Source organism: Phyllopteryx taeniolatus, chromosome 12, assembly GCF_024500385.1.
Source record: "Phyllopteryx taeniolatus isolate TA_2022b chromosome 12, UOR_Ptae_1.2, whole genome shotgun sequence".
Classification (NCBI taxonomy): Eukaryota; Metazoa; Chordata; class Actinopteri; order Syngnathiformes; family Syngnathidae; genus Phyllopteryx; species Phyllopteryx taeniolatus.
This window is the reverse complement of record NC_084513.1, coordinates 21800318-21813668: the sequence shown is the minus strand read 5'-3', so window position 1 is coordinate 21813668 and position 13351 is coordinate 21800318. Positions and strand designations below refer to the sequence as shown.

The 13351-nt window shown below is 47.0% G+C and overlaps 1 protein-coding gene across 4 annotated transcripts in view; it reads left to right on the top strand.

The window, feature by feature from the left end:
- The window catches only part of ttn.1 (titin, tandem duplicate 1), a 196003-nt gene that overhangs the window by 169213 nt on the left and 13439 nt on the right, over nt 1–13351 (top strand). For all 4 annotated transcript variants that reach the window (XM_061792602.1, XM_061792600.1, XM_061792601.1 and 1 more), the window contains 19 exons: nt 28–324; nt 2671–3258; nt 3352–3654; nt 3738–4034; nt 4132–4419; nt 4506–4811; nt 4904–5206; nt 5280–5585; nt 5666–7429; nt 7546–7839; nt 7934–8218; nt 8306–8605; nt 8691–10757; nt 10849–11151; nt 11228–11533; nt 11650–11940; nt 12024–12323; nt 12590–12895; nt 13012–13314. In XM_061792602.1, the coding sequence (XP_061648586.1) occupies nt 28–324; nt 2671–3258; nt 3352–3654; nt 3738–4034; nt 4132–4419; nt 4506–4811; nt 4904–5206; nt 5280–5585; nt 5666–7429; nt 7546–7839; nt 7934–8218; nt 8306–8605; nt 8691–10757; nt 10849–11151; nt 11228–11533; nt 11650–11940; nt 12024–12323; nt 12590–12895; nt 13012–13314 (9207 nt within the window). The remainder of the gene's footprint in view (nt 1–27; nt 325–2670; nt 3259–3351; nt 3655–3737; nt 4035–4131; nt 4420–4505; nt 4812–4903; nt 5207–5279; nt 5586–5665; nt 7430–7545; nt 7840–7933; nt 8219–8305; nt 8606–8690; nt 10758–10848; nt 11152–11227; nt 11534–11649; nt 11941–12023; nt 12324–12589; nt 12896–13011; nt 13315–13351) is intronic.

The window sequence follows — 13351 nt, the reverse complement described above, 5'->3', positions numbered from 1 at the left end:
ATTCTATGGTACCCTTTTGTGTCACAGAGGTGCCAAGCGTCCCCATGAAACTCGGAGTTGCAAATGTCACCAAAGACAGCGTTACAATTGCCTGGACACGACCCGAGTATGACGGTGGTAGCAGAGTGAAGGGTTACCTCATTGATGCTCTGGAGAAGGGACAGACCAAATGGGTCAAGTGTGCCACAGTGAGGACCATGAACCACACCATAAAAAGCCTTCGGGAAGGCACAGAGTACTTCTTCAGAGTGCGAGCTGAGAACCATGCTGGACTAAGTGAACCAAAAGAGATGATTGTACCAGTTATCGTCAAGGAACTTCACGGTAATGTATTTTACATCGCTGCAAATGTACGATATATTTTGTAATCTACAGTAGCCCAAGATGCAGTTCGCAATGAAAGTTACTATAACTATATATTGTAGATATTGGGGTTCGGAACGATAAACCGATGCAACCAGATATCCGTTCATAAAGGCGAGAGATATGATTGTAAATATGCAGACAATATGGCAAAGGTAGGTACATCTTACCAGGGAGGCTGAGGAGTGTGATCCCCCTGTAGTTGGAACGCACCCTGTGGTAAAAAGGGGACCACCACCCCAGTCTGCCAATCCAGAGGCACTGTCCCCAATGTCCACCCCATGTTGCAGAGGCGTGTCAACCAGGACAGCCCCACAACATCCAGAGCTTTTACGAACTCCCGGCGAATCTCATCCACCCCTGGTGCCTTGCCTCCGAGGAGCTTTTTAACCATCTTGGTGACCTCAACCCCAGAGATAGGAGAGCCCGCCTCAGAGATCCCAGACTCTGCTTCCTCATGGAAAGGCGTGTCGGTGGAATTCAGGAGGTCTTTGAAGTATTCTCCCCATCGACTCACAACGTCCCAAATCGAGGTCAGTAGCGCCCCATCCCCACTATACACAGTGTTGATGGACCCTACCAGGGCCATGAAGCCCCAGACAACTTAGCCCCTAGGATCATTGGGACACACAAACCCCTCCACCACGATGAGGTGACGGCTCCAGGAGGGCCCATCAGCCTCCCTGGTAAGGTCTATTTAGGGGTGCTGGAGAGGAGTGTCCGTCAGGGAGTCGAATCTCAGATTCAGGAGGAACATTGTGGTTTTCGTCCTGTCCGTGGAACAGTGGACCAGCTCTACACCCTCGGCTGGCTCCTCAAGGGTGCATGGGAGTTCGCCCAACCAGTCTACATGTGTTTTGTGGACTTGGAGAAGGCGTTCGACCGTGTCCCTCGGGGAGTCCTGTGGAGGGTGCTTCGGGAGTATGGGGTACCGAACCCCCTGATACGGGCTGTTCGGCCCCTGTACGACCGGAGTCAGAGTTTGGTCCGCATATCCGTCAGTAAGTCGGACTCGTTCCCGGTGAGGGTTGGACTCCGCCAAGGCTGCCCTTTGTCACCGATTCTGTTCATTACTTTTATGAACAGAATTTCTAGGTGCAGCCGAGGCATAGAGGGGGTCCGGTTTGGTTGTCTCAGTATTGCATTTCTGCTTTTTGCAGATGATGTGGTTCTGTTGGTTTCATCAAGCCTTGATCTCCAACTCTCAGTGGAGAGGTTTGCAGCCGAGTGTGAAGTGGCTGGGATAAAAATCAGCACCTCCAAATATGAGACCATGGTCCTCAGTTGGAAAAGGCTGGAGTGCCCTTTTTAGGTCGGGGATGAGATCCTGCCCCAAGTGGGGGAGTTCAAGTATCTTGACGTCTGTATGGAACAGGAGATTGACGGGCGGGTTGGTGCAGCGTCTGCAGTGATGCGGACCTTGTATTGGTCCGTTGTGTCGAAGAAGGAGCTAAGCCGAAAGGCGAAACTCATTTAATTTACCGGTCAATCTACGTTCCTGCCCTCACCTACGGTCACGAGCTGTGGGTGAGGGAATCCCCCGCAAGAGCTGGATGAAGTAGCTGGGGAGAGGCAAGTCTGGGCGTCCCTGCTAAAGCTACTGCCCCGCGACCCGACCTCGGATTAGCGGAAGAAAATGGATGGCTGTATTGGTACATCTCAGCAATTAAATGGGCTATAACTCAGCAAAATAATGCTTCTTCTCAAGTCCTCGCAGTCCACTTATACGTTCCAGTGTTGGTACTGTGCGACCCTAAAAAGAAACTTCCGAGAGGACACACACCGAAGTATCTCCCGAAGCTGACATAACAATCGGCACTTGAACTAAACTAGTCATCATGACTTAAAAGTTCAAAAAGTCAGTCAGCACTCAGCAAGCAGCAAAACAAAAACAAAACCAAAAAAAAAGCAGTGCATGTGTGCAGTGGCAGTCATAGCTTGAATGGCACGGTCGTAGCTTGAATGGCACCTCCCATGGCTCTTTAAGTAGTGTTTGTGCAGTTTGTGAAGAGAAACTCCTCAAAATAAATTGCTGTATTGTTGTGGTCTTTTTAAATAATTAATTTGATATTTAAAAAAAGAAGATATATATATATGTTGTTTTTTAATCGAATCGCTACCTGTGAGATACATACATTAGATACATAGAGACAATGTATCTAATCGGCCTAATGCCAGAGATTCTCAACCCTATTAAATATATAGACAAAATACTTACTGTAAAAGGACCATGTTTTTGCTTTTTATACATTTTTTTCTTCAAGTTTGCTTTACATTGCATTCATATTTTTGCTTGAATTTCAACAGAGGCTCCAGAGTTTGATCTGAAGAATTACCCCAAGAATTCTGTTTATGTAAGAGCTGGATCCAACCTTACCTTTGACATTCCACTGACTGGCAAGCCAATGCCTAAAGTGACTCTGTCCAAGAACAATGTTGTCATCAAGGGATCCAAAAGACTATTGACCGAAGTCACTCCTGACAGCTTAACATTCACCCTGAATGAAAGCATGACAAGTGATGCTGGAAAATACGAAGTAACTGCCTCGAACCCTGGTGGTGCCACCAAGATCTTCATGAACTTCATAGTACTAGATAAACCTGGATCCCCTGTTGGACCTGTAGAGATAGGAGAGGTTGGAGAGACTACAGCGTACCTGAAATGGGCTCCTCCAGAGTATGATGGTGGCAGTCCTGTTACCAATTATGTCGTCCTGAAACGGGAAACTAGCACACCTACCTGGACAGAGATGTCAACTAACATTGCAAGAAGCGAATTCAAGGCGACAAAGCTGACCAAGGGGGAGGAATATCAGTTCAGAATTAAGGCTCAGAACCGCTATGGTGTCAGCGACCACATTGACAGCAAGCCAGTAATGATCAAGCTTCCATTCAGTAAGTCATTTTTGCTTTATAGTTTTATTACATGTAACGACTACGTTTTTCAAATGCACCATTAACTCACATATGCTATCATTTTAATTCCAGCCTTCCCTGGACCTCCATCCACACCTTGGGTTAGTTTCGTATGTAGAGATAACCTGACTGTCTGCTGGAACGAACCGGTCAACGATGGGGGGAATCCCGTGATCGGATATCATCTTGAGATGAAGGAAAGGAGCAGTATCCTCTGGCAAAAGATTAATAAAACAGCAGTACCAGGAAACCAGTTGCGGGTCACCAACATCTGCCCAGGTCTCATCTATGAGTTCAAGGTGGCAGCTGAAAATGCTGCCGGTATCGGAAAGATGAGCAAGATATCTGAAGAGGTGCTGGCTATTGACGCATGTGGTAAGTAGTACTTTTCATTCATATAGTCGGCACTTTCTCATACTCCATTTTAATTTGGCACCCTTCTGACTTCTCTACTACAGAGCCTCCTGCAAATGTCCATGTCACTGAAGTCACAAAGAACTCAGTCAGCCTGTCCTGGCAGAGGCCACCGTATGATGGCGGCAGTAAGATCACCGGCTACAGTCTGGAGAGAAGGGAAGCAGCCATTGGCAGATGGGTGAAGGCTAACTTCACAAATATCCTTGAGATGGACTTCACAGTGTCTGGCCTGAACCACAATGAGTCTTATGAGTTCAGGGTGTATGCAAAAAATTCTCTTGGCTCTGTCAGCAACCCTTCTCTTATTGCCGGCCCAGTCACTTGTATCGATGCGTGTGGTTAGTGCTCATTTTCATTCTTTCACGCATCAGTGTTATTGGTGATATTAAGAAAAACACTATGCATTGAAAATGTTTCCAATATTTTGTTGTGCAGGTGCTCCAGCCCTCGACGTCCCTCCAGAGTATTTGGATGTGGTTCAATACAAAGCCGGAACTTCAGTTAAAATCAGAGTCGGAATCATCGCCAAACCTCAGCCAAGCATCGAGTGGCTGAAGAATGGGAAGGAGCTTGTGGCTTCTGCTTCCTTGTGTGTGGAAAGCACAACCGACTCATCGGCCATCGTGATCAAGGATGCGACCCGCCAACACACTGGCTCGTATGAGATCAAGATCAAGAATATCTTGGGCTCAGCAACTGCCACGATCGCGGTTGAAATCCTTGGTATTTTGACAACGTTGCGTCATTTTCCCACATTTGAAAGGTTTCCTGTCATTCCTCAATGTGTGATCCTTTTCATCCCTCCATAGACAAACCTGGATCCCCAGCTGGCAGCATTAATTTTACCCTCATTACAGCAGACAGAATCACCTTCCGCTGGGAACCTGTATGTGAGGCTGACCATGGAGGTTCCAAGGTGACACACTACATTGTCGAGAGGCGTGAAACCAGCAGAGTGGTCTGGTCCACAATCTCAGAGAGGCATGAGCAGACGTACATCTCTGTCGGCAAACTGGTGCGAGGAAATGAATATGTGTTCCGCGTCATGGCTGTTAACAAGTATGGCATTGGCGTACCACTGGAGTCCGAGGCTGTTGTTGCAAAGAATGCTTTTGGTAAGCTTTAGAATGCAGGCTGTTGTGACGTAAGGTCCACGATCACAAGCAACAAAGGCATCACACATCTATTCTTTGTCCGTTTCCATCAGTAACTCCGGGGCAGCCACATACTCCTGAGGTGAACGTCATCACCAAGACTACTATGGTGGTAGAATGGGAACGTCCAGGTGTGGACGGGGGTAGCACAGTTACTGGCTACTACCTGGAGAGACGTGACAAGAAGAGTTTGCGTTGGATCAGAGTTTACAAGGATCCTATTCCTGACAACAAACAGACTGTCTACCACCTAACTGAAGGAAATTATTACCAGTATCGTGTCTGTGCCATTAACAAGGCTGGAGAAGGACCCTTCTCAGATGTATCTGACTTCTATAAGGCTTCAGATCCAATTGGTAAGTGGTAAAAGCCACTGCTTAAAAAAATTGAATCAAGGATCATGTGCCTATAAATTAATTTCACTTACAGATCCACCAGATGAGCCTTGCAAGCTGAAGGTGATGGATTCCACCAAGACCTCTATCACACTGGGATGGTCTAAGCCAGAGTGGGATGGAGGCAGTGAGGTGACCAGCTACATGGTGGAGAAACTTAATGAGGGAGAGGAACATTGGGCAATGGTTACTTCAAAGGGAGAGGTCAAGATGACCGAATACACTGTACATGACTTAAACCCAGATGTTAACTACTTCTTCCGAGTTTCTGCTGTCAACTGCGCAGGCCGTGGGGAAGCCCTGCAGATGACTGAGCCTGTACAGGCTAAAGATATCCTGGGTAAGTGACTGCAGATTTTAGAAACACAACTTCTTGTTTTTTTCTTTTCTTTATAAATGACAGAAACATAATTTTTGCAGAGGAAGCCCAGATTGACTCGGATGTGGCTACAAGAACTCACTACATAGTGAAGGCTGGCAAGGACGTGGAGCTCTCTGTTCCTCTGAAGGGCCGACCATCTCCCTCTGCTTCCTGGAGCAAAGGAGATGTATGCATTGACAACAACCCCTCTTATGAATTCCACCACTCAGCTGCAACCACAGTGCTCGTTATGCGTGAAGTAACCAAGCTCCACACTGGAAAATATACAGTCAAGATTGAGAACGGTGTGGGAGAGCCCAAGACATTAACCTTGTCTGTGAAGGTCCAGGACTCTCCAGCTCAGTGCAGGAACCTGACACTGAAAGAAGTAACCAGTGGAAAAGTAACTCTTTGCTGGGAGACCCCGCTCCTCGATGGCGGTGCTGAAATCACCAACTACATTGTTGAGAAGAGGGACTCTTCAAAGAGATCGTACTCTACAGTAACAAGCAAATGCACTGACACAATCTACAGAATTGAAGATCTCTCTGAAAAGACATTGTACTTCTTCCGTGTTCTCGCAGAGAATGAGAACGGTGTTGGTGAACCATGCGAAACTCTCGAACCAGTGAAGGCTACACAGACCCCTGGAACAGTCAAAGACATTTCGATGAAGGATTCCTCCAGGACCTCTGTCACTCTGCAGTGGCTAAAGCCTGATTATGATGGCGGGAGCATCATCTCCGACTACATCATTGAAAAGAAAGCCTCAGATGAGGAATGGACACTGGGAGGAATGAGCCGATACTGTGAGTTTGAGGTAGAAAAACTAAAGGAGCACTCTGACATGTTCTTCAGAGTTGCTGCTCGAAATGAGAAGGGTCAGGGTGATTTTGTGAAGATAGGGCCAATCAAAGTAATCGACTACGTTATTACACCTGAAGCAAGCCTTGCAGACTACCCAGATGGAAGAATCTGTGTTCGCTTAGGTCACAATGTCCACATTGAGCTGCCATACAGAGGTAAACCTAAACCATCGGTCTTGTGGCTGAAGGATAACCTTCCCCTGAAGGAAAGCGATCAAATACGCTTCAAGAAGACAGACAACAAAGCCACACTAATGATAAAGAATGTGAAGAAAGAGAATGATGGTAAATTCACACTCACTCTTGACAACAAAATCAACAGAAAGTCCTTCCATATCCACGTCATTACCCTCGGACCCCCATCAAAGCCCCTTGGACCCATCCACCTTGATGAAGTAAGAGCAGAAAGCATCATGATCTCCTGGGATGAGCCCAACGATGACGGTGGTGGAGAAATCAACTGCTACACTGTAGAGAAGCGCGACACCTCTCAGCCTGACTGGAAGATGGCTTGTTCCAGTGTGGAGGGAAGTCAGTTCAAAGTGCCTAACCTGATCAAGGGTGTCCAATATCAGTTCCGGGTGTGTGCTGAGAACAGGTACGGTGTCAGTGAACCCCTGGTCTCACAGATGGTAATTGCCAAGCACCAGTTCAGGCCCCCAGGTCCACCAGGCAAGCCTGTTGTGTATAACATCACCAACGATGGCATGACTATCCAGTGGGAGAAGCCTATCTATGACGGAGGTACCCCCATCCAGGGATTCCATGTGGAGAAGAGGGAAAAGAACAGCATCATGTGGCAGAAGGTGAACATGGCGCTCATCAAAGAAACCGATTACAGGATCCTGGGTCTCATTGAAGGCCTTGAGTACGCGTTCAGAGTGTATGCACAGAATGATGCTGGCTGTAGCCGAATGAGTGATGAGAGCAAGCCCACCATGGCTGTCAGTCCTGTTGGTGAGTTCTGACTTTGTCCAAATGCTTACATCATGTAGCACAATTTATTCTTCAATGAATAATCTCTTTATAAGCGCTTTGCAAGACAAATGAAAAGCTTGACTTCTGTTTTTCAGATCCTCCTGGCCAGCCTGACTACACTGACGTGACGAGTGACTCAATCACGCTAAAATGGGACGCACCCAAACGTGATGGAGGTAGCAAGATTACTGGCTACAACATTGAGAAACGACAGGGACAAGGTCGTTGGTTCAAGGCCAACTTGACTGATGTTCATGACTGCCAGTACACTGTGACTGGTTTGACAATGAATGAGCGTTATGAGTTCAGGGTGATCGCCAGAAATGCCATTGGTGTCATCAGCCCTCCGTCCAACTCATCTGGTTTGATTGTGGTCAGAAGCGAGAATGGTAAGTGAAGATAATTCAGCAAGAGCCCAGAGTAAGACAGGAAATGATAATCAATTATCGTGAACTTTACTTATTGCCTTTTCTCCCAAACCAGCTGCTCCTCACATTGAATTTGGCCCAGAGTATTTTGAGGGTTTGACTGTCAAAGCGGGTGACAACATCAAGGTGAAGGTGGCCATCACTGGACGGCCTGTTCCTAAGGTGGTCTGGTACAGAGACAGTGTGGAAATCACCAAAAAGATGCTGGATATTATCACTGTTGCTGGATACAGCACTCTTTTCATCAGAGATGCTGACCGTACTCACCGTGGTCTCTACACCGTTGAAGCGACCAATGGATCTGGCATCAAAAAGGAGGATCTCCTGGTTCAAGTCCAAGGTGTGCAGTTGTATTTGGCTATAGCATTATATATGTACGAGTGATTTATTACCTCTGAGTTTACTCTAACTCTATTTTGTGATGCAGACACACCTGGAGAACCAGTAGGAGCCATCACGTTTAGTAACATCTCAGAAGGCAGATGTACTCTGTCCTGGAATCCGCCAGAGAATGATGGCTGCTCAGAAATTTCACATTATATAATTGAGAAACGTGAAACATCCAAGATCTCTTGGGCGTTAGTGTCTGAAAACTGTCGTGAGTGCACTTTCAGTGCAACCAAACTCATTAAGATCAATGAGTACCAGTTCAGGGTCTCGGCTGTCAACAAGTTTGGTGTTGGGAGACCGTTGGAATCCTGCCCTATTATTGCGCAGCTGCAATACAGTACGTAAAGAGATTGAAATCTTTCATTTGACAAGATATGTTTTATTTTGGTCTTCACATATTTCCATTCACAATTTCTCCACAGGTACCCCTGATTCTCCAGGCACTCCAGATGCCACTGAGATCACAGGGGAAAACATAACTTTGGCCTGGACTCCTCCAACATCTGATGGTGGAAACCCCATTCATTACTATATTCTGGAAAAACGAGAGAAGAAGACTGTCCGGTTCTACAAGGTGCTTTCAAAGAAACCCATCACTGAATGTGCTCACAAGGTTCTTAATCTCACAGAGGATATGGAATATGAATTCCGGGTCATGGCTGTGAATGATGCTGGTATTGGAGCTCCGAGCAATATCTCCCTACCCATAAAAGCTGTTGAGCCTAAGGATATCCCCTGTGCCCCATCTGTGGTCTGTGTGTCAGACTCAACTAATACCTCTATTAGTCTGGAATGGACCAAGCCTGCAGATGATGGGGGTTCTGATATTCTGGGCTACATCGTCGAGATGGTTAAGAGCGATGAACCTGACTGGAATAGAGTAAATAAAGAGCTAGTGGCAGAAACTGAGTATACAGTGACTGGTCTACATACTGGGGTTGAATACAAGTTCCGTGTTGCAGCCGTAAATCAAGTCGGAAGAGGCGAAGACATGCCAACTCTAGAACCGGCTCAGGCCATTGACAGACTCACACCACCACAGGTGGATATCGATGCCACCTTCAAGCAAATGCATATTGTCAAAGCTGGAGGTTCAGTGAAACTAAGTGTCCAATTCAGGGGGAAGCCCGTCCCCGTTGCCACTTGGCTGAAAGAAGAAGGAGAACTAAGTGTGATGTCAGAGGTCACAACTGGAGAGGGCAGCAGTACTCTACTTATTGAAAATTGCTCTCGAAATGATTCGGGCAAATACACTGTTAACCTACAGAACAGCAGTGGTAGCAAGGCCATTACTTTCACTGTGAAAGTCATGGACACTCCTGGAGCTCCTCAGGCTTTAGCCTTCCAAGAGGTGTCCAGAGGCTCAGTCACACTTGCATGGGAGCCGCCGCTTAATGATGGTGGCGCACGAATCCACCACTATATTATCGAGAGACGAGAGGCAACCCGTCGCACCTGGCAGCAGTCTGGGGGCAAATGCACTCAGAATATAATGAAGATCCAGGACCTCCTTGAGGGAGTGCCATACTTCTTCAGGGTCTCTGCAGAGAACCAGTATGGTGTCGGTGAGGTGTTTGAGATAACGGAGCCTGTTATTGCTACTGCCGAGCCAGCACCGCCAAAGAGAATGGACATTGTAGACACAACAGACAGCTCGGTTTCATTGAGCTGGCTGAAGCCAGAGCATGATGGTGGAAGCCGTATCCAGTGTTATGTCATTGAGGCTAGGCCCAAAGGTACAGATAAATGGGTCGTGGTTGGCAATACCAAGAACCTCTCCTACGTGGTCGAAAAACTCAACAAGGGAGATGAGTATCACTTCCGTGTGAAAGCCAAGAACGAATCCGGCCTCAGCAGACCCAGGGAAATTCCGGCCCCCGTGTTGGTCAAAGAGCCTCATATTGAACCGGCAGCTGATCTCAGTGAGATCACAAACCAGCTGATCACATGCAGATCTGGCAGCATCTTCACAATTGATGTCCCCATTAGTGGGAGACCTGCTCCCAAGGTAGCCTGGAGGCTGGAGGAGATGAGGCTGAAAAACACTGAACGAGTTTCCATTAAAGTAACTAAAGACAGAGCAAGCATATCAGTCAAGGATGCCATGAGGGGTGATGGTGGGAAATACTACCTGACCCTGGAGAATGTCGCCGGAACCAAGACATTCACTATCAACATAAATGTTACAGGTAGACCCAATCCTCCAAAGGGGCCTGTTGAAATCTCCAATATCACCTCAGAATCTTGTGTTGTTAACTGGGATGTGCCAGAGGACGATGGCGGCACTAACATTACCAACTACATTGTGGAGAAGCGTGAATCTGGTTCCAGTGCATGGCAGCTGATCAACTCCAGTGTGAAACACACATCTCTTCATGTGAGTCATCTGACCAAGTACATGCAGTACACCTTCAGGGTCTCTGCCGAGAACAGATTTGGTGTGAGCAAGCCGACTGAGTCCGAGACCATCGTTGCCGAGCATTCTTACAGTAAGTACAATTCCTAAACCTGAATGACAGTAACACTTTGTGACCCTAAAAGTCATGACACACGAATTAACTTTACATTTGACTAATGTAGCACCTCCTGGACCCCCAACAAGGCCATCTGTCTTTAATATCTCTGCCAACACAATGACCTTGAAGTGGGAGGAGCCTTATCATGATGGGGGCAGCAAGGTGACAGGTTACTGGATTGAGAAGAAGGAGAGAAATAATATTCTCTGGGTAAGAGAGAACAAGATCCCATCCTTTGAGTGCTTTTACAAGGTGGACGACCTGGTTGAAGGTCTGGAGTATCAGTTCCGAGTTTATGCCATGAACAGTGCTGGTCTGAGCAAGGCCAGTGAAGCCTCCAAAGGAGCAGTCGCCCAAAACCCTGTTGGTGAGTATAGCTTGCCCCAACAAACATTGATTACTTCTGACCTAGGACTAACACAAGTCAACAACTCTGTTGTTAGATCCACCAAGTAAGCCAGAAGTGACGAACGTAACCAGGACCACAGTGTCGCTCAAATGGTTGACTCCACTTAATGACGGTGGCAGTCCAATTGTGGGATACATAATTGAACGCAAACCATACACTTTGAGTGGCGAGGGCCGCTGGCTGAAATGTAACTACACGAATGTTATGGACACTTTCTACACTGTTACCACCCTGGGAGAAGGAGAACCCTACGAGTTCAGAGTCATTGCCAAGAATGCAAACCAGGTCTTCAGCACCCCATCAGAGTCCACCGGCTCTGTGCAGTGCAAAACTGACTTTGGTAAGCTAATTGTTTGTGATACACAAAGCACCAAAACATTATATGTCACACGTGTCAAATCCCCAGGTTGACCATGCAGATGCAACTAGTGTAAATGTGTTTATATATTATGACAGAACCTCCAAAGGCTCAACTGGACAGCAAACTCTTATCTGAAGTTGTTATGGTGAGAGCTGGGTCAGATCTAGTTCTGGACGCTGCAGTGGGTGGCAGGCCTGACCCTAAAGCTTCCTGGTCCAAGGGCAACAGGGAACTGGAGTTATGTGAGAAGTACCACCTGCAATATACTTCCAACCGGGCAATGGCCATCATCAAGTTCTGTGACAGAGATGATACTGGAAAGTATATTCTCACTGTTCGGAATGTGAGTGGAACCAAGACTGCTGAGGTCAATGTCAAAGTACTTGGTAAGTGGAAGTGATTCCTACTGGTAATCAAAGTCCTTATTAGACTAGGAGACCGCTAACAATACAATGACTAATGTTTCTAGACACCCCAGGAGTGTGTGAAGGCAGCATCAAGATCAGCAGGATAACTGAGGAATCGTGCACTCTGACCTGGAACCCTCCTTTAGAGGATGGTGGTGATGAGGTATCTCACTACCTTGTGGAGAGAAGAGACACCAACAGACTTAACTGGGTTTTCATGCACGCCGAGTGCAAAGAGCTGACCTGCAACATCACCGGTCTGTTGAAGAATACAGAATACTTGTTCAGAGTTCGGGGAATCAACAAGTATGGCACTGGAATACCCCTTCTCTCAGAGCCCATGGTTGCCAGAAATACTTTCAGTGAGTGCCCCTGTCCAAACCATTGTAAAATGTTTGTAGAATACATTTGTTTTATGAGTTCATTTACAGTTGAAGTTACTGCTAACGATTTCCCTAAAAGTAAATTACTGGTTATTTGGATCGTAACCTTAGCGCTCATTGCCCCAACGACATGACTGTAATTCTACATTCTAATATGCTATTGACCTGTCACCTAACGATTAGCATTATTATAACCTCAGCCGACTGTAGTTGTTGATTTAAACCTTAAGAACATCTTCTTACAGCTGTGCCAACTCCACCGGGTGCACCTGAGATCCTGGTGTCTGGAAAGGACTTTGTAACCATTGAGTGGCTGAAACCCGAGAGTGATGGCGGAGGTCCGTTGATCCACTATCTGGTTGAGAGGCGGGAGAAGAAGAGTGCCCGCTGGGTGAAGGTGAACAGGAGCGGAGAACACCTCGACACGACACTGAAGGTGTCTGGTTTGGCTGAAGGCAACATATACCAGTTCAGGGTGACGGCCATCAACAAGGCTGGGGAGAGTGAACCCAGTGAAGTTTCTCTGTATGTTGTCTGCAGAGTACCAACATGTAAGTTCAGCTTGGTCCAAGTATCTCACCAAACAATAGTCCATTGATGAATTAAATCAGTTGCTGACTGATGACCCCCAATGGCTGGTTTTAAGCTCGGTATTTTCCCATCTTAGGCACCCCCTCACCTCCCTCTGTACCTCGTATCACTGACACCCACGCTGACAGCATTAACTTAGCTTGGTCCCGCCCTGTGGAGGATGGAGGAGCTGATGTGCTGGGCTACTTACTGGAAATGCAGGAAGCTGGAACAGAGGAATGGATAAAGGCCCATGAGAAGACATTGCGTACTTCAGAACACATGGTGACTGGACTTTACTCAGGCAAAAAGTATCGCTTCAGAGTGGCTGGCATCAACATCAATGGTACCGGAGACTTCAGTGAGCACTGTGCTGAGACGGAGCCAGTGGAGAGAATTGGTATGTTGCCCATTCAATCATAATGATAATATTGTTT